The sequence below is a fragment of the Perca flavescens genome, chromosome 9 (assembly GCF_004354835.1).
Source record: "Perca flavescens isolate YP-PL-M2 chromosome 9, PFLA_1.0, whole genome shotgun sequence".
In the NCBI taxonomy this organism is placed as follows: Eukaryota; Metazoa; Chordata; class Actinopteri; order Perciformes; family Percidae; genus Perca; species Perca flavescens.
The window spans coordinates 33,947,522-33,975,235 of NC_041339.1; the positions used below are offsets into that span (position 1 = coordinate 33,947,522).

The 27,714-nt window shown below is 41.9% G+C and overlaps 1 protein-coding gene across 1 annotated transcript in view; it reads left to right on the top strand.

Annotated features, from left to right (window-relative positions):
- Positions 1-27,714, top strand: part of zc3h3 (zinc finger CCCH-type containing 3) — a 93,937-nt gene that overhangs the window by 50,920 nt on the left and 15,303 nt on the right. The window contains exons 4-9 of the mRNA XM_028588197.1: positions 287-419; positions 16,359-16,522; positions 20,557-20,635; positions 21,055-21,210; positions 24,180-24,249; positions 26,849-26,980. Of these exons, the coding sequence (XP_028443998.1) occupies positions 287-419; positions 16,359-16,522; positions 20,557-20,635; positions 21,055-21,210; positions 24,180-24,249; positions 26,849-26,980 (734 nt within the window). The remainder of the gene's footprint in view (positions 1-286; positions 420-16,358; positions 16,523-20,556; positions 20,636-21,054; positions 21,211-24,179; positions 24,250-26,848; positions 26,981-27,714) is intronic.

Genomic DNA, 27,714 nt, shown 5'->3' on the forward strand with positions numbered 1-27,714 from the left:
TTTGCTGTAATCAGATCCGTAGATATTTATGTTTAACATGGTATTTTATTTTATCAATGGGAAACATCCATGTGTCCAGACAAGGCTAGCAGCAGCAGCACCGCGTCAGACACGTTTCTGGTGTGTAAAGACGTAGAAAACGCCATGCAGCCGACACGCAACAGGAACGCCACGCTCACGCCACGCAGGCAGTGTGTAGCCGGCCTTAGCTATTGTTCCTGCGTGTGTGTGATCAGATTGTAATGCGCAGACTTTCATACTGATCTGCGAACGTTGCTGTCCTCAGGTCCCGCCGCCTCCCCCCAACGGGTGTTCAGGAGCCGCTACAAGATGGTGACCCGTCCGAGCTCCAGCGCCGCGCACGCCCTCCACTACAACCCCGCCCTCTCCTGGAGAGCCAAGAGGATCCAGTCTGCCAGGTAGTCCACATTAACGAAGACACACACACACACACACACACACACACACACACACACACACACACCTCCTGCAGGTCTGGCTTTAATGTGTCCCAGTTTCTAATATCCTTCCGTGCAGAGCAGTGTCTTTAATGTCACTGTCATGTGCAGCATGAGTGGAAGAGGTTAGAAATTTATGACGCTCATTTTTACACAGTAGATAACCCGGAGAATAAACCATTTACACCACCGTGCTCCTCACATTAATTTACACCAGCAGGGATACAGATACAGAAAGAGAGAAAGTGTTTCTTAATGTCATTACAACATCTCTTTCTTTCCCCTCCCTTCAGTTGTTTCTTTTTATCAGTGAGGTCATAGAAAAGACAATTAAGTACCTACAATTCTTCCAATGTAGATAAACTATGAGTACATAATGATACTGGGGGCCCTATTTTAACGACCTAAGCGCACGGAGTGAAGCGCCTGGCGCAGGTGCGTTTAGGGCGTGTACGAATCCACTTTTGCTAGTTTAACGGCGGAAAAAAGGGTCCGTGTGCCAGACGCATGGTTCAAAAGGGTTGTACTTAGTGTCTTCATTAATCATAGGTGTGTTTTGGGCATATTCCATTCCCTTTAAAAGCCAGGCGTGTTTGGACCTTGGCGGATTGCTATTATGATGGAGGATTTGCTGAGCAGGAAGGAGAGATGTTCAGGAGAAGAAACTGATCTGCTCGTGCGTGTGTGAAAGCGCGCTAGGAGATCATATCATAATACTATTAACACTGAAATATTTTTAATCCTTTGCATGTTTGTGTGCTGCTGCTGTGTGTGTGTGTGTGTGTGTGTGTGTGTGTGTGTGTGTGTGTGTGTGTGTGTAACAAGCATAGTGTGCGCACTCTGCGCACGAGCCTAGGCGCATTTTACTAATTTGCTGTTAAAACAACAATGAAATGCTGCGTTATTGACTTTCTTTAGACCAGGTTTTTGTTGGTCAGTGGCGCGATCACTTCCCGCTGCCTCAAAATAGCAATACGCCAAGAATGCACCTGAACACACCTTCCTAAAATTTCCCCTGCTTCCATCGTTGTCCCTTTCATTTTACCTAATCAACTATAAACATTTAAACAAAGGATGTCACACACTCCTCAATTATGAAAATCTGCTACACAACACGGTCTCCTCAGTAGGTCAGTCAAATAGTAATTTATCAAGTTGATTAAAGCAGCTGTGGTCTCCGTGGGTGATGAGATCATCTCTGAGGGCAGTGAGTTAATTATTGTTTATGAGGAGGTCATTATTGGGTTACAAACATTCATTTAATGCCTTATTCATTGCTGTATCACTATTTAAAAATAAAAATAAAAGACAGTGGTATTGAGCTTTTTTTTTTTTCCTGCAGGGGTTCCATACTGTTTGGTGTGAACGCTCTGAACAGGTTGTTGTGGTTGGGTTTGATGATCTGTTAATGTGTAGAGAATTAACAGGAAGCTCTTCCTGGAAGCTGACTTTGGTATGACTAGACTGTCACACATAAACTACACATGGGTTGAAAGCAGGGCCGCACGATATGAGGGAAATATCTAATTGCGGTTATTTTGTCTGATTGATTCACGATATTGGAGGGAATGATCATTTTTGTATCATTATTCTCGTTTTCATTGAAAAATATTAAAATTAGAATGATTTATAGTGTGATTTTTGTGAGGATTAAGTCTATGAATCCCACTCTTATGGATACGATTTGTAGGCCGGGACGTCTCTACTTAATTCAGAATGGTTTGGCACAAATTTTGATCCTTTAACTAGGGATCTACCGAATCCAGATTTTTGGGGTTCGGCCAAATACCGAATCCCCTTGTTCAGATTCTGTTGAATCCAAAACCGAATACCCAAATCCTACTCCCATCCTCAGTCCATTAACACAGTAAACACATTAATGAAGTAAACAACGTCTACAGCAGTGTATTTTTCATTTTATTTACCTGAAGTTGCTGTGTTTTGGCTGCTGTCTGTAGATTCCTTCATGCACAACTCGTATTCTTTCAGATGTTACATACGCAAATGTTGTAACAGTGGCGATGTTGTGTATAGTTTAGGGTCCTCGCCACCACGAGACAAATCGGCATTACAAATTGAACATGTAGCTGGACTTGAATGGCCTTCTTTTGCCTGAAAGTACTGCCAAACTTTTCTGCTCACCAGTTCCATTTCCACTTTCTCACAGCCTACTGCATTGAATGCTCCATCTATGTAAACATCTTCCCGTAATCAACGGCAGCGTCATTACATCGACCAGCGTAGCGCAAGCATAGTGCAAGCGTAGGGTTCGGTTCAGTGGGAGAAATTCTAAGGTTCGGCAGAAACCAAACACCGGCAAAAAGCCCAATATCTGGCAGAAGCCGAATCCTGAATTTGAAACAATGAAACTAAATTCCACCCACTCACATTATATTGCAGTTGCATAAAAATCTCCAAGGCAGATATCCCAAAACATCCGCATGTAGGAATAAAACTTACTGCTGCGTTGAGTTCAAATGTTTGTCTTCTTTTGTAATTAGGATGAACATGCTCTTTACGTCGTCTTTGGGTTGCATATGGATGGCTAGCGGTTTCTAATTAAAGCATTTGTGTGCTTTTGTGCGTTTCGTGTTTTGCGAGTGTGTCGGCTCATTTGTGTAATCCAGATTTGGTGAGACAGAGGGGGGCCAGGACCGATTCTGGACTCAGCCTCTGGTGACTTATTACTATTCATTTAGCTGCTGCAGTAAATATTGATTCATCAAGGGATTTTCAATTTGAGCCCCGTGACATCTTGTGAAATATCACCAAGTGTGTAGAAGTGAGGAAAGAGATAGGGAGGGAGGGGAACAGGTCGGGTCCCCAGGGATGGTGGATTACCCCCCGTCCTCCTCCCCCCCCCACCCCCCACCCCCACCCACCCATGTACTCCTTTCTCATGCTTATCTATCTGTTAAACTCCAAAGGCCCTCCACTTTTATCTGTTTGAAGCTATTGAGTGGAGCATGAGCTCATATTCTCTGCTCTTAACCACTGTGAGTGCTGCTCTTCATCTTTGGCCTATCAGACCCACTGATCCCTGTCCTCATATGTTCTAAGCTCTTATCTCTGTGCCTGCACATAGCTGAACCCCTCACACACAAAAAAATAAAACAGATCCAGCCTAGCATGGTGGTCCAGCGATTCTGGGTAGCCTGTATGGATTTGGAATGACATTATATTAGTTATAATGCCTAAAGTAGGACTAGGGTGAATATCACTTGTAAAGTTAAATTGAAAATCCAAATTTTAAGATCTTTTTAAGGAAAAGCGGTTTCGCTACCCAGCATGCTGTGCTCCTACCTGTTTTCAGCCATAACGAGCGCGGCAGGTGATTTAGCGCCGGGCGGCAGTTTGAAGGAGCGAGGGAATCGGCTGCAGTATTTCAGCCCCCGCCACCAGAAAATAGATATAATCTCAACATTAACTCCATTAATAGTAGCAGGAGTTGAATTAAGAAAGCCATAAAGCATGCACACTGAAGGATAAATTACAGCCTGGTCCTCCCCTTCGTCCCTCTCACACCCTCCCTATTTCTCTCTCCGCTTTCCCTTCTTTCATTTTCTAATGTGTTTGCTCTGTTGCTGTTCTTTGTTTTTGTTTTCTCTCTTTCTATTAAATAAGATATAATAGGATGTTTGTTGTTGTTACATCGTACATGTGTAATCGCACGTTTGAAATCCTCTAATTATTACCCTAATTTCTTGGCTTCTACTTGAGTCTATCTTTTTCTACCTTGCATAAATGTTAAAGCCCCCAACATGGAGGGACCCTCCACCCACAAATAAGTATACTATTTTTGGGCGTACACACACACACACACACACACACACACACACACACACACACTCTCTCTCTCTCTCTCTCTCTCTCTCTCTCTCTCTCTCTCTCTCTCTCTCTCTCTCTCTCTCTGTCCAGGCGCTCATCTCCTTTAGTGCTTCAGTATCGATCAGTACAGGATGTAGGAGACTGGGCAATAAAGTGAAGCAGCGCTCCCTCTTCTTCACTTCGCTCCTCCTTTTCCTGCATTCACTCCCTCATTCATCCCCTTTTTTATACCCCAATTCATTCATTTACTCATTACTTATCACATTAGTCATCTACCCGTCACCTGCACTCGTCTGTTGTGATCCTGCTCTGCTGCTGTTCACGCCGTACGCCACACAAATACTCTCTGGGTTGCTTCTTAAGGTGATTTTCAACACTAAGAAAGGGTTTTGCTCATTACAGTCGGCTCCCTTCAGGTCGGATTTGATAGGATTGTGATGCGTAATGACATTGCTCTGGATTCCTTTAAGTGCCTAAAGAAGAGCAGCGGTCCTTACCGCTGGAATTAGCCAGACGACTGTTTTTGCTGCGCTCCGTTTCAAGGGTAACTGTTTCCCCAATATGAGCTTACTAATGCTTGGGTTGCAGACAAATAGACAAGGGCAGCATTATTCGGAGCAGTCGCGCGACCCTCCAAATTCTTCCCTGTCACTAAAACAAAAGTCAGATCATTCATCAACAGCGCCTGTAGTGCTGAATCGCCCTCTCCTTTTATCTGTGCATCGCATGGTCAGAGCAGTGCACACACACACACACACACACACACACACACGTATGTGCATACGTATGCAGACTAGTCACAGGGGAGTTTCTGTATGCCTTTGCCCCCTACGTTATTTCTTTCTTTTCTCAACATTTTTTACCTTTTCTTTTTGGGGAATTAATGTTCTTTTACTGCAACCTCCAGTCGTTGTCTTTATGTCTTACAACCCAACTAAATAAATAATAATGTACATTGATTTTACTTCAGGGCAGAGTTAGTTGATAAATCAATTGACAAAAAGCAAAAATGCCAAACATTCTCTGCTTTCAGCTCATCTAACGTGATGAGCTTCTTTTATGTACCATTGTAATTTCAATATATTTTGTTCGGACTCAGACATAAGAAATAAGAAGACGGAACTTTTGGCACGTTTTTTATGGGCCAATTTATAGACCAAATTATGAATAGGCTATAAGTAAGCAAAAGTCTTTGGGATTAATTGATAATGAACTGATCATAATGTAAATTTGGTTTATTAAGCTTCTTTTGCTCTGAATTTTGAAGAGCAAAAACGATAAGCGCACTGAGACTGAACCTTAGGCTGCGTTCACGCTCACTGTGTTGGTCATCAGGCTGTCCAGCGAAAACGCAGACCTTCCCCATTCATTTCTAATGGGGGGTACTGCATTTAGGCTGCATCGGTGGGGCCCGCAGGGTGGAGCCGAAAACAAACGCAGCGGCCTGCAGCGTAAAGTTGAGACAGCCCATTTTGAGGCGGTGTGAGAGTCCCGTACAGTAAACGGGAAACAAGAACAAGAAAAGTTTTAAAGGTCCCATGACATGGTGCTCTTTGGATGCTTTTATATAGACCTTAGTGGTCCCCTAATACTGTATCTGAAGTCTCTTTTATATAGACCTTAGTGGTCCCCTAATACTGTATCTGAAGTCTCTTTTATATAGACCTTAGTGGTCCCCTAATACTGTATCTGAAGTATCTTTTATGTAGACCTTAGTGGTCCCCTAATACTGTATCTGAAGTCTCTTTTTATATAGACCTTAGTGGTCCCCTAATACTGTATCTGAAGTCTCTTTTATATAGACCTTAGTGGTCCCCTAATACTGTATCTGAAGTCTCTTTTATATAGGCCTTAGTGGTCCCCTAATACTGTATCTGAAGTCTCTTTCCCGAAATTCAGCCTTGCTGCAGAATTACAGCCACTAGAGCCAGTCCCACAATGAGCTTTCCTTAGGATGTGCCATTTCTGTGTCTGTAGCTATTGAGGAGGAGGGGGGGCAAGGTGGAGAGTGGGGGTGTGTCCTTGACCAACTGCCACTTTGCTCATTTGAAAGCCACGATGTCTCTCTCTCATGGGTGGGCCAAATTCTCTGGGTGGGCAAAGCAGAGAAAGGGGAGGTAACCTTGCTCCTTATGACGTCATAAGGAGAAGATTCCTGATTGGTCCATCTGAGCTTTCATTTTCTCAAAGGCAGAGCAGGATACCCAGGGCTCGGTTTACACCTATCACCATTTCTAGCCACTGAGGGACCATAGGCAGGCTGGGGGAACGCATATTAATGTTAAAAAAACTCATAAAGTGAAATGTTCATGCCATGGGACCTTTTTTTTTTTTTTTTAAGATTATTTTGGGGCTTTTTCCCTTTATTAGACAGTGGATCGATATTAAAGGGGGAGAGAGATGGGGAATGACATGCAGAAAAGGGCAGCAGGTCGGATTCGAACCCTGCACCGCTGCAGGACTCAGCCACCGTGGGGCGAACGCTCTTAGAGGTTATATCAGAATAGGTTTATGTGGTTTAATTTTCATAAAACATCATATTTTTGTTGTACTCCACATTGCTGCAGCTCCTCTTTTCACCCTATGTGTTGAGCTCTCCGTTTTAGCTACAGAGTGAGGTATCACACTTTTGTTCCATCTTTGTTGGGACTCGCACATGCTCAGTAGCTAGGTAAGGACTACTAGCCAGTCAGAAGCAGAGTATGAGGCGTGCCACACTATCAGCTAAGCGAGCATTATAACGTGTGTTACAAAGTGACCACGTTTGTCTCTGAAGTAAAGACTGGACTACAATAGAGCTGTTTGGAGCAGTTTGTGAACAGTGTTTTCTGTTGGAGATGGTAAGTCCCTTTGGGGTGGACTTTGGGCTTTTTCACTTTGTAAACCTATAACGTGCACAAAAAAGATATATAACACAATAAAGGAAAGGGAAAAAGCCAAAAAGCATAACATGAGCACTTTAAAACCAAAAGAAAGAGCTAATAGAGGCTGAAAATGGTGATAGTTCCACCTGGGCTCCTAACTATGAGTGATCCATTTTGAACTACATGTTGTTTTATCCCATGTTAATATAGAACATATTGATTATTAGTGCAGCTGTAAATAGTTTAGCTGTTTGTATGATGACTGTATGGACATGTCCTTCAGCCCTTGTAGAAAAAAGGAAGGCAGCAGTGTACAGTGGCAATTAGGGTAGGGTACCGAAACTCGGTGCCAATAGGGAACCGGTGCCGACGTAAACGGTAGTAACGAGACCGAATAAGAACGAAAGTTTCGGTTCCTCATTTCGGTGCTCAACTTTACACAACACCTCGCAGCTGCCGTTGTCGGAATTAAACAACACAGACGGTGCGTTCACTCGCAGCTGCCGTTGTCGGAATTAAACAACACAGATGGTGCGTTCCCTTGCAGCTGCCGTTGTCGAAATTAAACAACACAGATTCACTTAAAACAGGTAGCCTCGTGGTGCATTCACAGTAATTGTAAAATACCCTTTTCCCATCTGGGGTTCAACAGCAATTTACTGGTGAAATAAGTTATTGTTATAGTTATTACATTATTATTAAATCTTTAATTTTGACCATGGCCTTAGCAATAAACAAGTCACTGACTGTTGTTTACTACCCTTATTTTTTTTTTTTTTTTTTTTTTAACTTTATTGAAAAGTACCGGTTCGGGGACCGTTTAGGCACCGGCACCGTTTTAAAAGTATCGATTTAGCACGATTTAGCACGTCTTTTTTTTAAGATCAGATACAATAAAAAGGGGAGTTCATATACATCTTACTGCTTGAATTTGTTGATTAAAACCAAGTGGAGCAATATATAATCATATTGAGGAGGTGACGCGTTGTGAGGCATCTGGACATTAAATCGATTCATATCGTTGACATGATAATCATAATGGAATTGTGAGACCAGTGAAGATTCACACTCTTAGTGTACAGCACGTGTTTAGCATTGAAAGCCCCCCCCCCCCCCCCCCCCCCCACCTGCTTGTCCAGCTGTGGAGGATTTGTGCATCAGATGGGCCTGTTGGGTCTCTGATAACAGATATCCCTCTGCAAGGTCAAGGGCATCACTGGGAACAGGCCAAGGAGAGTCTGGAGACGGAGAACACACCGACTCCTTTTGAAATGATCTTATTACTTTTGTGATGGTTTGGGTTTTATGGTGCTTCCACCCTTTTCATTCTGTTCTGTCCTTCCTCTCCCCCTCTCTCATTACCGCCACATTACCTTATTGTGAAGGTAATCTGCTCCTACAGACGCAGTTTTCACTAATGGTGTTCGGCCTGAGGGGGAAATTCTGAGAACTTCATTTGTGCACAAATGAGGCTTACAGCACACTGAAAAAGTCCAATAAATAAAAACACTATGTTTACAGTTGTATTTAATATGTGCTTATTTTCTTCATGTTACCAGTGCTTTGAACCTATTTTTACTTTTTACTTTCACATGTCTGTTAGCTTTTATACTTGTACACCAGGTGTGTAGTGCTGCCGGAGCGCGCTGGAATGAAGCTCCACCACTGTTTTTTCACCAAGTGAGGGCATAGAATATTCTCAGTTTGCATAATCCCGTTAAAATTCACTTTTTTTAAAAGCACTTACAGATCCAATAATCACTCACGTGTATGTCATGCAAGACATAAAATGAAAAATATGAAAACAAATGTAATGGTCAAAATTGTCATATTGACATTTAAAGGTGCACATCGACTTATTCACCGTATCCCCCAAGGGTGCATGATTCAGAAAATGTCACGATTCGATAACAATTTTCAGGCTCAAGATTCGATTCAAAATCGATTTTCGATTCAAAAACGATTCACAGTATGTAAATGTAGATCCTTTTCCCATGTTATTGCAGTAGACATAAAAATAATATATATATATATATATATATATATATATATATATATATATATATATATACACTGTGTGTATAAGTGTGTGTGTGTGTATATATATATATTTTGAATGTGAATCGATTTTTTTGCACACCCCTAGTATCCCCCAGAGTTAGATAAGTCCACACATAACCTTCTCATCTCCGTGCGTGTTGTAACTCTGTCTGACGTACCCACCGCTAGCCTAGCTTAGCACAGATCCTGGAGGTAACCAGCTCCAACTAGCCTACAGTAACAAAATAACGCCAACATGTTCCTATTTACATGTTATGATTTGTAAAGTCACAGTGTGTACAAATAACAAGGTCACATGAGACACAGCCATCTTCTAACCGTATACATACTGGGAACTATATTCTCAGAAAGGCGAAGTTGTGTCGATTGATTCACGAAAACATTCCACCTTAACAGTTGCCAGTATCTGCCGGCGGTAGCTTAGTTAGTTAGTTAGTTATATTTTATTTCTGTGTCATGCCAAACATCTTGGCCCATCCCACATGGGATTACAAGACACCACAAATTCACTTATTCAACAAACATCTTCCCGTTGCATATACAAATCCTTCGAACAAATACATAAATACAAATATATAGACATACACATACATACATGTATATACACGTACACACATACCACACACAAACAACTAGTTCTCATCTACACTCGATAAAGAGCTTTTTTCCTCTTCTCCCAGGCTTTATCTAAATAATTAGCCAATCTATATGTTTCATATGTGAACAGCCATCTCAATCTTTGAGCATCATCCATATTTACCAAATCAATCTCTGCTTTTATCCTACAAAACAAAAAATCACGCTGCTCACAATAAAAAGGACAATAGAAAACAAAATGGAACTCATTTTCTACATCATTCAAACAGCACATAGGACAGATACGTTTTTCCTCTTCTACATTAACATATCGTCCTGTTTCAATAGTCAAAGGCAAAACACCAGATCTCACTTGAGCACATAAGGATCTTTGCCTTTTTGACAAATTATATACAACATAATTCTCAGTGCCATATTCTGGTTTTATCATTACAAAAATATGCAATTTTGGCTTAGCCCATATATCATCAGCCCACTGCTTTTTGTCTTTAAACAAACCGATATTCAGCTTTTCATTATTAAGAAACAAATCCCCAAAACAATTTGCATATGTCGTTAGACCAAAGACCAAGAATGTGTTTATCCCAGAGAAATATTTTCCTTGTCAACCTATTTGCGTCCATATCTAATAGACGATTCCATATCTGGGCCATACATATCTTCCAGCGAGCCTCACATGATTCCAATCCCATGTCTCCCACTATCGCCAATGTAGGGCTATACTTATGCACACCCAGAAAAATATCTTATAGCACTATTTTGCACTAATTCACAATTAGATATATTCCTAAGTCCTCTAACACCCACAATATAATCAAGTATAGGGCACACACAGGCTTGAAACAATTTAGAATACGTTTGAAAACGTATGTCTTTCAGATTCCTGCTTTTACCAATAATTCCTCCCAAAGCTCTACGTGCTGAATCAGCAAGAACCTTAACACCATTTCTAAAATTCATATGTTCATCAATATAAAAACCTAGATATTTATGAGTCTACAAAGTTCAGCTTGTGTGACCCAATTTTAAACTCATAAGTGCTGCGAGTAGTTAAAGGTTTTCTAAAGTGAATTATTTCCGTTTTCTTTCTATTGATGAACAATCTCCATTTATTACACCAATCATCAATATAAGAGAGCATGCGCTGCAGATTATCTTCAGATGGAGACAGTAGTACTATATCATCCGCGTACAAAAGAATACTTATTTCATTTCCACATCTTATCCCACAATTCAATGCTTTAATTTCCTTTGCCAAATCATTTATATAAATTGCAAATAATGTGGGAGACAAAGCATCGCCCTGTTTTACCCCTGATGATGTTGGAAACCAGTTGGTATGGAGTTCATTCAATCTTACACATGCTATGGGCTTGTGATAAACAGACTTCAGTGCCATATAAAAATGTCCATTTACCCCATACTCTATGAGCTTATATGCCAACAGATCCCTATTGATCATATCCAAAGCTTTGTGAAAATCGATAAAGCACGAATATGTTGGCTTATTTTCACTTATTCTATTAGTTATAATTGTAGACAATACAAAAATGTGATCCAAGCATGATCTTGATTTACGGAATCCATATTGTTCTTCCACAAGAAGCTCTTCTTTCTCGAAATACAACATGAGCCTCTCATTAAGTATTGTAGAATACAATTTATAAACTGTGCTCATTAGACTAATCCCTCTATAATTTAAGGGCACCCTTGGATTTTCATTTTGGGATTTTGGTATCGGATTAATAATTGATTTAAGCCACATAGGTGGTATTTTGCCACATTCAAAACATCCTTTAAATAAATCACACAAAATATCAAATAGTTTGGGTGATTTCAGTATTTCATTTGGGATATTTTTTACCCCTGTCGCTTTTCCCAATTTAGCCTTATTTGAACTTCTCCTTTTGTAAGACCGTTATTAAGATCCTTATTTATCCAATATTCCCCTTGTAAAATGCTCTCTATTACATTTTTCCTCTGACATAAATCCTCGTAATACCCTCCATCAAAATCAAACATCTCACAAGAGAAAAGATCTTTAAAATCTTTCTCCCACCTATTAATTACATCAGACAGCCCAGTCACTAAACTACCGTCATTCCCCAGCACTTCCATGGGTATTTTACAACTATGCCTTGGCCCTAGTTTATTAATTTCTGACCAAAATCTCTTAGGGTCAGATGTTTGGATTCTCTTTGATAACGTCTTTTATAGAATCTGTATCTTTTATCAAACCTATTCTGACTTTTCTTAAATGTTTCTAATAGTTTCTTCCTTTCTATATTATTATTTAAACACTTAAGAAACATTTTTTCTATTTTACACATAGATTGCCACACTTCATTCAACTCTTTGTTCCAATAAGGTTTCGTATTGAATGGCTTTTTTGTAACCTTATAGTTGTCTCCATTTTTAAAATCAAACTCTATATCTTCTTTAATCAATTTACAAAGGCTGACATACCAATTATCTAATTTTTCTTGTTCTCTAAAACATAATTGTATGTCATTCTTCATTTTCGACAGGGTTGATTGTTGTAAACTCGAAGATAAGAAGTTAACTGGTAAAGTCCTGCTAACTTTCCTTTTTTTGTATGCATTTTGTAAACTCTCCCGGTAAGCTACATGACAATGAGCCTCCGTCTTTATAAGAAATTTTAACCTCAGTAAAGAATGATCTGGGACTCTGCTTCTTTCTCCAATCAAATCCATACCATTTGCCATTTTAATTAATTGATTTGAAACTAAAACTTCAAAAGAGTCACATATTTGTAAGGAGTCATATGGTACAAGTATATAATCAACCACTGCTTTACCCTTGATAGATACCGATGTGAAGTTATCACTTAGAGGACATATCCTCCCATTAACAATACATAACTTAGATTCCTTTAAGAATTCAATCATTGATTCTCCATGTTTATTTACAGAACCATCCAAGAAAGCTCTAGGTGGCATCGCATCCACTTCTTTTAGATAGTCATCAAAAGCACCTATCCTACTATTGAAATCGCCACACACTAGAATTGCTTCAACTTCTGAACATAGATAAATCTGACTCATAACATGATTAAAGAAAAAAGAGGCATCCTTTCCCCATACTGACGTTTCAGGTGGCAGGTAACAAGTAAAAACAACAAAACTATAACCTGATTTCAAATGCACAAATCTTAAACCTAGAATACCATCCAACTGTTTGTCTACAACATCAATTTTGTACAATTCCACCAAGTTATTTTTAACAAAAAACCCAACCCCACAGGAGCCTTTAGGTGCTTTAACATGTTTTGTTCTATTATAACTAGAGATGGCCCGATACCATTTTTTGCTTCCCGATACCGATTCCGATACCTGAACTTGTGTATCGCCCGATAACGAGTACCGATCCGATACCAGTGGGTAATATATTTTATTATGTTTTAACAACTGTATTCCACTACCCTTGTATGGATGTGATATTATTTCTATCTTTGTGAAACATGAACAAACACAAACAATGAACGCCACAGAACTTTCTTTTATTGTCCAGTTTGACAGTCAGTTATAACGGAAGAAGAACATAAATAATCTACTTTAACGTATCGGATCAGTGCATAAACTCCAGTACTTCCCGATACCGATACCAGCGTTTTAGGCAATATCGGAGCCGATACTGGTATCTGTATCGGAACATCTCTAATTATAACCAAACCATATATAACCTTCCATGTTGATTACTTTGTCATCAGATAAATGCGTCTCATTCAGCGAAATAATATCCGGGTTTAAAGTATTCAAAATAAGAATTCTTAATTTGCAGTTACCTACAGTCCATCCGTTAACATTCCAACGTACTAAAGAAATGGAATCTTAAGCATGGTGGGTCCGAGAAACAGTTCCAGGCTATTCTACACTTCTCTAACTTTGTTTTCAATTTCTTCTTTTAGGGCATTTTGATTGTCTTTTACAATCTTTATCATCGAGTCACGGAAACTGTCAAATTTACTATTGAAGTTCTTGTCCAGGGATACATGTAGACTTCTGATTTTTTCATCAAGCATCTTCTCCAAGTTATCATTCATTCCTGAAATGCGCTCACTCAATTTTCGTAGCTCTTGTGTGATAGCCTGATTCTCGCTTGCTTCCGTGTTTCTGTCAGCGTTGCTTCTCAGCGTCTTTCCACCTTTCTCACTCATTGTTGGTTATATTTGATGTTTCCTTGACACGTTAACCAAGCTGGATACAAAATTATCCTTCAGTGTACTTTTTTGTCTTAAAATTTGTTCTTTGTTATGTTTTTTAATCGAAAAAAACCTCCAGCGTATACACAACTCCACATACAACACGCAACCCGGACCGGAAGTGTGTATGAGTGTTATAGGTAGCATTTGAGCGGCAATGTGAATTCAATTATTTTCTTCTCAGTCTATAGCTAACTAGTAAAGATGACAAGGCAGCAAAACATCCTTGTTGTTTTACAGGTATAGTTGACTACTGTATGTAAACTTGCCTCCGTAGCAACAGTGGGTAAACAACCTTTGTAACAAGCCACAATTTAACATAGGTATGCTCTGGTACTCCAAAAAATAGCACTACGCCCCTGTTGTTCACATTTTGTGTATAACACCTGCGTGTTCTGTTCAGTTCCAGTGTGGTTTTGACCCTTTCCTCCCAACATGAAGTTGGATTAACCAGTCAATGTGTTTGACGTGCAGAGCTGCAGAACACATTGAGCCTTGTTTGTGTTGGCTCCTCTACAAGCTTCTTCTGCGACCCACAGTTGTTTACGTGTATCTTTGCAGAGACGTTATTCATGGCAAATATGTTGAACAATAGCATAAAACAACTGCCATCAACGATACCTGGCGACAATGATGAACAACTGCATTTTGATGAGGACATTTATTTCAAATTGAAACACTAGTAACACAAATGTGTGAGCCTGATCAGCAGGACAATCATTCTGATGTTCAGACTCAAACATACAAACCCAGTGAGAACACATCCCAACAGACTGGGTCTGGGTCTCGGTCACCCAGACTGCAGCCCTGTGTCAGGGTTAACTGCCGTCTGTGTTAACTGTTCATGTCATATCCCCATTAACCTCCATTGTGGCTCCCCAGGCCGCGCGGTCCTTGTTTAAGCCTCCCTGGGTGGCAGTCAGCGCTCCAACATTAGCCTCCATTACAGCTCCCCTGGCTGCAGTTGCCCTGTGTAGGGCAGCCACTGATCTTGTATCGGTGAAACTGAGTGTCTGCGCCGCTGAGTTATGGCGCGCAGTCAGGTAGACCGTGTACGTAAACGCAGCTGATGGCTGATATTCGCTCTTATTTTTTTACTTATTTGCAGCAGTGCAGCAGCTCTCCGCCGGCGGCAGCGTGTTAAGCGTCCGTGTCAGTTGTTTGGTGCGCGCTGTGCATTCGGGGTAACCCTCTCTTTTTCTCTATAATGGGAGGCATGAACTCTCGCTCTAAACTCATTTCCAGCCCATCTGAAATACGGCAGCAAATTACCTCCAGCGGCACACTGCACAGCAGCCCCAATCCGCCCCAAATAGAAGTGACAGGACAGCGCAATTTATCGCCATAACCCCTGCACCGCCCCACCACCACCCAGCAGCCTCATACACACTGCCGGATCGCACGTACAGCCGCCCCACACATACACAAGTCTACCCAGTGACTTCTGAATGGTGAGCGTGTGTGTGTAGAGGCCCTGTGATTGTGTGTACTGTACATACTGTACCGTGTGTGTGTGTGTGTGTGTGTGTGTGTGTGTGTGTGTGTGTGTGGTCTCTTCTCTCCAGTGTAGGGGCCAACCTCGCTGCTCTGGCCCCCTGCCCTGCCTATTATCTCATTGATTTCCTCCTCTCCTCTTTTCAATTCTCTCCATTTCCACACCGCCGTCCTTTCCATTAGAGGAGCAATTTAACAGAGTGCTGTGACATGGGAGGGAGAGGGAGGGGGGAGGGAGGGAGGGAGGGGGGAGGGAGGGAGGAGGGACACTAGAGGATGGGAAACAAAGTGAGGAGGGGAGATGTAGTGAAAGAGCTTGAGGGAAGACAGGCAAAAGAGGGGTGGAACTGAGGGAGGGATGAGCAGATAATATTATCCCACCTCAGAGAATGGCACGGCATGTTTCACACATTTTCTAAACGGAGTGAATAATTCTAATTAGGGCAGCTCGATTGTGGGAAAAAACAATTACTGAAATCACGATTATTTAACACGATTACTCATTGACTTTTGGAAAGATGTTGCAATTATTGAATTAAAAACACGGTGAACACAAGACAAAATAAGAGCTTGCATGCAAAACGTAATCGTTTTTCTCGATTACATTGTTTTTGTGATCGTTGGGAGCCAAAATAGTACTCGTGATAGAAATTTGATTAAATTGCACAGCCCACATTCTAATCGTTCAAAGTTGTAATAAAACACAATTGTCCTTTTAAGTGAATATATAACTTTTAAGTTTATTTTAATAGGAGTTCCAAAGCTATTTTCTTATCCCTCATTTCATTTATTTATCTCCATCTGTTTTTCATCTTCTGTGCCTCTTCCTCTCAGGAGTTTCCTTCAGAGCCGTCTGCGAGCTCCCCACGACCGACACCCGTCAGCCAATCAGCACTGGAGAGGAAGCAGTATGTGCTGGATTCGTGGGTCCCTGTTCCGGGTGTCAGCCAATAAGCTGTCCCGCACCGTGGCGTCCAACATGTCCATCAACCGAACAGGTGCTCTGACCGTCACTGTAATGGACTTTTGAAAACTCCTGACTGTCCAGATTTTTTGGGTGTGCAGGCCCACAGTTGACGTGTGGCACAACGACTAGTTCTATATCATCCTTACTGACCGCCAACAAAGGTCACCTGTGACCTCGAGGTGACCCTAGCCAACGTGTTAAGTAGAGATGTTCTGATACCGATACCAGTATCGGTATCGGCTCCGATACTGCCTAAAATGCTGGTATCGGTATCGGGAAGTACTGGAGTTTATGCACAGATCCGATACCACGTAATAAAGCCCTAAAGAAAATCTATGTTAAAGTAGATTATTTATGTTCTTTTTCCGTTATAACTGACTGTCAAACTGGACAATACAAGAAAGTTCTGTGGCGTTCATTGTTTGTGTTTGTTCATGTTTCACAAAGATAGAAATAATATCACATCCATACAGGGATAGTAGTATACAGTTAGTAAACATAATAAAACATATGACACACTGGTATCGGATCGGTACTCTGTATCGGGCGATACACAAGTTCAAGTATCGGAATCGGTATCGGGAAGCAAAAAATGGTATCGGGCCATCTCTAGTGTTAAGTTCCGGTGTCAACCCCCGAGCTCGTTCCTCCTTCATCTTCTCGCTCTTTTGCGGTCAAAGACGACAATTACAGGACTGTGATCATTCACGGCTAAGGCGTGGACAATTTTAAATTTGAATACTCATCAAGAGGCACGGTGGCTCAGTGGTTGTTTGCGTGGCTTTTCTCCAGGTGCTCGGGTTTCCTCCCACCATAAATGCATGCATGCTGGGTAACTCCTGCCAACGCCCTTTACTTACGTACTGACATTACAACTGGGCACCGGACTATGGCTGCCCACTGCTCCTAATTAGTTAGGATGAGTTAAAAATTAAGTTCAATTATATTTGTAGTGTCAAACAGGAGTTATCTCAGGACACTTTACTGATAGAGTAGGTCTCCCCACCCAGTACTGTAGCTGTACAAGAATGTCGCCTGGATACAAAAAACTAATTTGTAAATTTCAGCATCTGTCTGACCAAAGAATAAGCAAACAGGAGTATGAACCTGATTATTTAATACTAGCGTTTGATAGTTTGTACCAAATATTTGAGGTTTAGTGCCCAGCCACATTCTGGACATGGATTGCGAGTGCAGGCCAGTAAGTCTGTGTGCACCCCCGAGGTGATAAAGGAGTGTTTATTCATGTTTGTGGCTGCGGCTCTGCCCACATGCTCTCTAATAGACTTACAGGAGCTAGCTGGATTTGCCATCTGAAATAATAAAGTTGTCATCTGTCAGAGCAGAGAGGGGGAGGGTCCGGAGAACTGGACGGTGCAGATTAAAGCCCGGATCTGCCTCTAGCTCCATCACGCTTCTCTCTCTCTCTCTCTCATACACATTCTGTAGCAACTACACCTGCAGGTGAAATTTAAGCCCTCCAATCTGTTAGACCCGTGACCGGCATCCCAACAAACACGTCCATGCCCCCCCCTGCAGAAACACACCTCAGGTGTCTTCCAAGTAGGACTTGTGATTTTTTTATATCTTACCCTCTGCGAGCTTCACCTTTGCTCTTAATCTGGAGCCACCGGCCTGTAATTCTGCACTGCTTAAAGTGATGGTTCGGAGTAATTTACCCTAGGGTCCTTTGCACCATGAGCTCGAGCCAAACACCCCCCCAGAAGCTTTTTTCACCTGGGTCTAACATTGGGCGAGTTAGCGTAGAGTAGCATTAGCCGCTGAATAGCTTAGCGCAGGGGCTAATGGACCCACGTTTGTATCTCTTAAATGACCCCACTAATAATGCCCGAAATGATACCAAAGGTCTACACTAGTATATATAGGTTATGCACTCATAAAACGATGGATTGGAAAGTTTGTAAGTACACCAGAAGTTTATGTAAATAACACTTGCCTGCTGGCTTCTGCTCTCTGCTGTTGTTGCTGCTGTGAGACAAGTGCTTAGGGACGTCTACAAATTACAACACCGAAAAGAGATGCAACAAAAATATTTTTTTATTTAACTTATTTTTTTAAGTAAGTGCTGTAATATAACTAGCAGGAGACAAGTAATAATTGAGGTAAGTTTGGAGACATTACCTTATTTAATCATTAAATTAATAAATATTTTTGTTGCATCTCTTTTCGGTGTAGTAATTTAAGCACTCGTCTAACTGCAGGTAGCAGCAGCAGAGAGCAGAAGAGAGCAGGCAAGTGTTCATAAACTTCTGGTGTACTTACAAACTTTCCAAGAGTGCATAACCTATTTGTACTAGTGTAGAAGTTTGGTATCATTTCGGGCATTATTAGTGGAGTCATTTACGAGATACAAACGTGGGTCCATTAGCCCCTGCGCTAAGCTATTCAGCTGCTAACGCTACTCTACGCTAACTCTCCCAATGTTAGACCCAGGTGAAAAAAGCTTCTGGGGGGGTTTTTGGCTCGAGGTCATGGTGCAAAGGACCCTCGGGTAAATTACTCCGAACCATCACTTTAAATCGCTCCATAGAACGCACGTGATGAGAGCCAATGGCCAAAAACTGTTCCACAATTAGAGGTCCGAAATAAGATCAACTGTCATCTGTAACGTCAACCTGCTTGTCTCCTTGTCCTCTTCTCAACTCCTCTCACTCATGGCCTCCAATAACCCTTCACGCACGCGCACGCACACACACACACACACACACACACACACACACACACACACACACACACACACACACACACACACCTTCCCCTCCTGTGTTTGTGCACAGCATTGGGTACATAGTGTTTTGGACGTCACGTTTGACTTTGGCACCAATGTGTCAAACCACCACCGTATAAATAACCAGGCACATGTCAGGTTGTTATTGAATCTGGCCGCACAAACGCACACTCAGACAGCTTCACTTCTGTCATATCTAATTAGTTTTATCGTTTTTGATTTATTTATTTTATTTTAGAAGAGACTTATGTTAGATAACACATATCCATGTCTTCATCACCATGCCAAACTAGTTGCTTGTAATTTTGTGGTAACATTTCACAACATAAGTCCCTTAGGAGGAGTTGATGCATTGTAGGGCTTGCTCAAATTGCTCCTGGATATTGTGTCATATTGGTAATAAAGGCAAAGTGTAAAAATATGCACAGCTGCAGATTAGTGTTAGTTAAAATTCTTGACTATGCTTCGAAATACTTCACTTAATGCACACACATTGGACTCAATGGCCAATCTGATTGGTGGAGCGCTAACCCGGAAATGACAAGCGGGATGATTGCGACGAACAGCCTCTCAAAATCTGACCAAAATCTTTTAAACTGACCTTTGTCGATCTGAAATGAATGAATGACAGTTTCATCAACTGCACGGCCTATTTCTCGCTTAAAATGTTTTCAGAAACACGTTTCGGTGAACTATCTTTGTAAAATACGAGATCGTAGTCTCATCGTATATCCCGGTTGTAAAATCCGGGAGCAGCCAGACCCACGTGACGCGCTCGTCCAATCAGCTGCCGGTTTTCATTTTTGGGGCGACAATACAGATTAGCGCCGCCTGCTTTTATGGAGACGTATTACCAAGGGGGTAAGCTTCGCTTCAGAACGCGAACCTCCGATGGCGCCATTTTGTTGCTACAAAGCGATCACCTGTTGTTAGCATTACACTGACCGCCATTTTTTTTTTTACGTCACTTGACTGCGAATAACTTTACATCTGAAGCGTTTAAAGACTCTATTTGTCCATTGTTTATTTCTAAAGAAACTATGACAATGTATAAAAGGCTCCATTACCTTGTACCTAAGCGTCTCTTCGGTGTGTTCCGAGGCACTTTTCAGACCAGCTCGGGGAGGCGGTCAGTCCGACTGCCTTCTCTGCCGAAGGTCGGCCGTCGGGTCGGTGTGTCAGAGCTTTTAGGAGTTTATTGCTTTACCAGTTTTGTTTATTTACTGTGGAGATTATTGTAAGGGAGTACAGAACACAGGATATCTTTTTTTAGGTTTAATTCAAATTGCTCACATTACCCTTTTCTCCACATTTAGGAAGGTCTTTCAGCAGCGCCCAGGTCTCATCCACGAGTCCTGCTTCCGCCCGACCTTTCAGCCCTCGTCATTTAGCCAGGTAAGCTGTTCACACAACCAACCCGTCTAAATCGGTTCTCATCAGAAGCACTTTCTACCAAGTAGTGGGGGCATTTCTGCATACATATACAACTTTTTAAAAATGTTATATGGCGGCCATCCTGCTGGCTCTCTTCATACAACACCATCATGAAATCAAATCCAGCCAAGACTTTTACATCTGATCCTCCTCTCTCCCAACATTAACTGCCTTTCATCACTGTCAACTGAGGGCTGTAAAGCCTGAAGTAATCTTTTAAGATTAAAATTAGCATATGGCGGATACATTTCCCCGCGGCACTTCACAGGGGTGACAGTTGAAACTTTTATCCTGGCACAATTTGTCCTCTTTGGTTACTACAAGCTGCTTGTTATTGATTTGTGGATACTTGTGGTTTGTCTGTGTTTTCTAAAAACAAGCCGCGCAGTCCAGCGGAGCCTAGCCATAATCAGACATGCTCATCAGAAGAAGCAGCAGAAGCAGTACTGCATGTACTACAACCGCTTCGGCAAGTGTAACCGTGGCAACAGCTGTCCCTACATCCACGACCCAGACAAGGTTGCCGTCTGCACCAGGTAACAGTCAGGCAACAAACAAGAACATGTGATTTGATTTTGTAATATGTGAAGGCTCGGGGTGGGGAGATGTTCTGGTCTTCGGTCCTCAGTAAACACGGACAATCTTCCATTGCCACTGTACCAATAGAGTTGTGAAGTGTAATTTTGGGCGTCAAGTGTAGGGCTGGGCTAGCCTGGGTAAACCCTGACGCACTTCCAGCAAATTTGAGATTTGCTCTGCAGGTTACAGCTGAGAAGGGTCTGGTGTTAACCAGGCTAGGGCTGGGCAATATATCGATATCGTGATATGAGACTAGATATCGTCTTAGAGTTTGGATATCATAATATGGCATAGGTGTTGTTTTTTTTCTGGTTTTAAAGGCTGCATTACAGTAAAGTGATGCAGTTTTCTGAACTTACCAGACTGTTCTTGCGGTTTTATTATTTGCTTTTACCCTCTTAATCATTATATCCACATCATTTCTGATCATTTGTCAAACCTCTCATTGTGTTAATATTTTGTGAAAGTTCAAAAATATACTCAAGCCTATAATATCTTTGCAAAAATATTGTGAGATTTGAGTTTCTGTTCAGATAAGCAGCTGCGTTAAACAGTAAATGTAAAATCAACATGTCTGTGTACAGAAAACATTTCCAGATGGGATCTTGAAGAAGACATTTTTTTTTTTTAAACAATATTGCATTTCTTGTTTTTCCTTTTAAAATATGTTAAAGTTAAAAATGTATCTACTCCTTCTTTCTCATTTAAAAATCCAGAATCTATGAATATGCAATATGTTGTTGATTTCAAACGTTCAGCTGCTGGACACAACATGGCTTGACTTTACTGAGAACGATGCTTCAGGTTTCCACAGTCATGGTCTAGAGATTGGCATACCGGACCACGATTGGCTTCCCAACTAGTCGTGATGTCACAAAAGGCATGTACATGTCTTAAAATGAGCTTTAAGACGAGCACAGGGACGGTTTCCTCCATCAGCAGATGAATGGGAAAACAGCCTGCCAGTCTCTAACTCGTATCATGCTGTACAGAGACGTTCAAACATCTAAGTGAGGAAACGGGAAGCAAAACACTCATATTGAGTGGGGGCTTTAAAGTCAGGTAACTATGGCTCCAAAGAATATTTTGGTACCAAACATCCGACCCTTAGGCTTAAGATTTGTGTGTGATGCGCCAACACTACTAGATTACATTTAGTACACTTGGAAAAAAATATATTCAGGGTTCAAATCAGTTCACTTACATTTACAATTACACCGTGTTTTGTTCCTGATTGCAAGTGTCTGAATTGGGTACGGCTCTAACCAGCGCCTCTGGTGGGCTCATGGGTATTGTAGTGTTTAGAGCCATTCACCTACACCGAACTGAGGGAAAAAAAAAATACATGTTTTAGTAAAAAAATAAATTCGGAATTATTAAAACTGATGGCTGTAACGTAAACTGACGGTTACAGCACATTATACACACAGACTGTAAAAATAGTGGATGTGGCATCCTTGACGTCACCCATTGGTTTGTGGACTGCCGTTTTGAAGCCTCAGGTTTGGCGATACGGGCATCGCCATCTTGTTTTTTTTGCAACCGGATGTGATGATTTTAGACGAGAGGGTGGAGCCGGGTAGGATGACGCGGCCAAGCCAGGGTTTGTGGTTGCAATGGCGCTGCGCTAAGCTAAACTCTAAAGAGGGGAAGTTGGTGATTTTCAACCAGCAGTACACGTAGCTTGTTGAAAATCGGCAGACTTTCCCTTAGGTTAGCAGCTAACGCTGCTAGCTTGGTTGGCAGAACTCAGGGTTGGACAATATTGACAAAATCTGATATTGCGATATCGATTATGAATATTGCGGTTTGTTATTAATTTTGATAGTTTTAAACATATGTAAAATTACAAAAGTTACGGGAAAACGCATGAAAATAAATCAAATAAAACAAGTTTTCTTACAACACAAGGTTTATTTCAACTGACTGTCATATTGGACTGGTCCAAGATGAATAAATAAATAAATAAATAAATAAAAAGAAAATAAACTAAATATTGCATACTTACTGCGACTCTTTTGATATAATATTGCACCATGTGATATTGCGATAAGGATACTGAGTCGATATATCATGTACCCCTAACTCTGACCAGAATGAAAGAAATTTTTTTGGCAACCCAATGTTCCAATTAAACACACCAGTAAAAACACACTGTGAGAGGGTCAAAGTTTAAGACGAAAACATGGACAACGTCCAAAAACAAGTTGACGGATATTTTAATGTTCACAGGGCCCAAGCCTCTGTCCTGATTGACAGGTCCTATAGCTTTATCGTCTAGATTTATCATCTAAAAGAAATGGGACCATAATTTACAAAATTATTATTATACTGTATTGAAGAACACTTAAAACTGGCGATTGAGACCATACAATCGTTTGGATAATGTTTACCGAGGTAATAAATAGACTTCAGTAGAAACAGACTTTTTTTGTCTGTGCAACCAGTAGAGTCGCCCCCTGCTGGAAACTAGATCTAATGCAGGTTTAACCCTTGTGAAAAAACTTTTTTCTGACGTTTTTGATGCCTTTTGTTTTTGCTTTTTCCCACGTTTTAAATTGTAAAATTTTTCTTCTACACATTTTCAGCGCTTATTTCTACGTCCCATATTTTCTGATATAAAACAAAAATTGAAAACGGGTCAATTTGACCCGAAGTCAACACAAGGGTTAAGGCACTTCTGTATTGGCTTTACTTTTCAGCCCTGGAAAAATGTTCCATTATTTTTACAGTCTATGATTATACATGAGATGCCTGTGTTTCTCTGTTGAGGTACATTGAAGATATCATTAAAACAAAACAAAAACTTTCAAATGGCAAGTTAAAACACACAAAAAACATTTCCAAAAACCAGCAGCTCTTCTCACTTTGCCTCTGTATTAGTTTCTGCGTTGTCAGACTTCTTTTTCCTGTTGTTTCTGTGCAGGTTTCTGCGAGGAACGTGCAAGCAGGCAGACGGGACCTGCCCATTCTCCCATAAGTTGGCTAAGGAGAAGGTAAGGTGCTCCCACACGCACACTTAGGTTTCCACAACATAGTGTTTTATAGGTTTTCCTTGCAGGGTTGCAGTGTGTACGTCGGTATAGGGTGACCCACTATTATGGACAGTCCTCATGGATCCTATTTGTGTTCTTGGCACGGCTCCTTTTTCCATGATACAGGAAGGCGTGAGGCAGACTTGTCCTGATGCAGGGTTCAGAGAGGGGCTCCCGGCTGCATTGGGCCTCATCAACAAGGCCTGGTGACCCCCACTGACAGACTCTCAACCCCCCCCACCCACACTCACTTCATGTTACATTAATACACATCCTGGTACACTATCCCTGACCATTGCACGTATTATATATAGTATACTTTGAACATTTGCACATCCACATTAATATTTTGTACACATTGAGTGGCCGGGTTGGCTCAGTGGGTAGAGCAGCCGCACATATACTGAGAGGCTTATGCCTCGACGCAGAGGTCCGGGGTTTGAGTCAGACATGTGACGATTTCCTGCATGCGTGCATTGTTTAGTTTTAATATTTATATTCTATATTTTTGTCCTTAACTGTTGCAGTACTTTGCTCTATTGTTTATTCTTTATTTCATTGGATGTATCGTATGCACCAAACACACCGAGGCAAATTCCGTGCAAGTGAAAACTTACTTTGGCAATAAATCTGATTCTGTTTCTTACGGGTAGACGGGCAGCCTGGAGGTTAGAGCTGGTGACTGAGGGTCACCTGTTCAATCTACACACTAGCAGGTGTATTGCTTTCCCCTCGCTCATCATGTCAAAGTGTGTAGCTGTGTGAGTGTGCACTGCTGGAAGAAAAAGAAGAAAAAAAAACTAATCAAATGTGTGAGTGAAGAACGGGTGTCGGGCTGGTTTGAAAATACAGCAAAATGAAACTCGATCTTGAATATCTCAACAACTAATCATATTGATATTTTGTGTGTGTGTGTGTGTGTGTGTGTGTGTGTGCGTGTGTCAGCAGCACTCTTGCTAGTCTAGGGGAAAGTGTAGCCACTTAAAAAGGGAAAGCGTTTTTTCTTTTCTTTTTTCTTTTCCCTTTAGACAAACAACCCTAGAACAGGTGCTCTGCCTCACCCTCCACACACACACACACACACACACACACACACACACAATGCCCTGCACCTGTGTTGGTTGTCACAGTGCTGCCTGTAAGTGCTGAGAGCCCAGCTGTCTGTTTGTAATGCCACCTCTCCAACAGCCTCCCCTCACCCCAAAACCTTTGGCCCATCCCTCCACAGGATACTCCTGCTCTTATTACACGTGGAGCCCTTAAGCAGAACTGTATGGGGGTCTTGGGATAGAAGTGGGGTTGATTTTAAGGTGGGGGTGGAGTGGGGTGCATCCATCAGGCATCCGAACCTAATCCGGGCACTAGTGAGGATAGGTGAGCCAGAATCTTGAGTCCTGCACCCCACCCTCCTGCCCCCACACTACCACAAATACCTCTAAACCAGACACCCCCAAGCCTAATCCCCTAGCATTACCCCCCCACACACATACACACACACGGGGGGACACCCCCCCCCATTCCCCCTCCCTCCACCACTGGCCCGGGCTGTGCCCACATCCAGAGCACATAAACACAACATGTGAGCTGGACGAGCTGCAGCCTGGATAAATATTTCTGTAGCAGTTAATTGGGTAGAACTGATCCCGTCCCAACAAGGAGGAGTCCCACTCACACTCCACGCCTTCCCCCATCTTTCTTCACCGAACTCCCTCTGAGGTATATTAGACCGGCATCCACAAGACTCGCCCCCGCACACCAAACAGTAGATCTCTCTGCACACAGACACACACACCGCACACGTGCTGTCCCGACACACATTCACTCTCACTCTGCCGCTGTCAACTGCAATTAAGGTCATTTAACTGCTCAGTGTGACGGATTGCTTGGCACGCGAGACATGTCTGAACTTGGTACATGGCGGTGGTTTTAGGACCGCGTGTCTGTTAACAAACTCGTATAATCTCATGTAATCTCTCCGTGTCGTGTTCTTTCTTTACGTTGATTTCTTTTTGATTGCACACCTCGTGGGGAGGCGGTCTTGATGGAGAACACAAACAAAATGGAAAATAAAATGTGTAAAGGAAACCGAAGCACTGTTCTTAACTGGCGTATCGGTGTCATCTCCTCCACGACAAAACACATTTCTTCCGTTTCTTTTTGTTGCCCAGTATTTGGAGGCTGTGGTTGCAACCAGGAGACTTTTTTTTTTTGCCGTCAGATGCAAATCCCAATTTATTCTCTGATATGTCTTCAGGAAGAATGCCAAGGAACAAAAGTGCTCGATTCAAAATGATACCCAAAATCAATTCAATCTCTTTTTAGCCAATAATCACAAAGTTATGGGCAGCTTCAACCCCACCAACACAAGCCAGATTTATAATTATATTTTGACATGACAAAAGGGGATGATGTATTCCAATTCCCCCATGTAGGGCTCTGTAATGTTTCATTTTGTAGAATGTACTAAATGTTTGATAGGACGCCTCTTTTCACCCTGTCTTTGTCAAGTGCTATGAACAGTGTTCAGATGGCTTCCTTATTTGTGTCTGACTCTCTCTAGATGCCGGTATGTTCCTACTTCCTGAAGGGAATCTGTAACAACAGCGACTGTCCCTACAGTCACGTCTACGTGTCCCGCAAAGCTGAAGTGTGTGAGGACTTTGTCAAAGGCTACTGTCCTGAGGGAGAGAAGGTACCACACAAACACACTGAAGACATTCAATCTGAGGCAGGCTCATTATGACCGTACTGTATGAGTACTGTACTCTTTTATCCAGCCAAAGCAAACAACATGAACACAAGAATAGAGCTGCAAAGATCAATCGATGAATCGATCAGTTGTCAACTACATCTGTCTCACCAACTATTTTGATACAAATTCTCGACGCAAGTGTCTTTGCTAGTTTAAGACCGACGCAGTTGTCAATTTCCCGTCCAGCGCACACTTCGTTTAAATGGCAAAGGCACCTGCGCCCATCTGTGCACCCATGGGCGTGCTGGTCTTACAGGGAGGTGTGTTCAAGTGAATTCTTGGCGTATCGCTATCTTGAGGCAGCGGAAAAGTGATCGCGCCATTGACCAACAAAAACCTGGTCTAAAGTCAATAGCGCAGCGTTTCATTGTTATTTTAACAGCGCATTAGTAAAATGCGCCTAGGCATCGTGCACGCTATGCTTGTTACACGCACAGGGACGCACAGCAGCACACAAACATGCAAAAGACAGTATATTACAATGTGAAATAGTATTATGACATGATCTGCTAGCGGGCTTTCACTTCAGACACGAGCAGATCAGTTTCTTCTCGTGAACATCTCTCCTTCCTGCTCAGCAAATCCTCCATCATAACAGCAATGTCCCAAGGTCCAAACGCGCCTGGCAGGGAATGGGAGGGGACACTCTGATTGGTTTATTGCATGTTACGCCC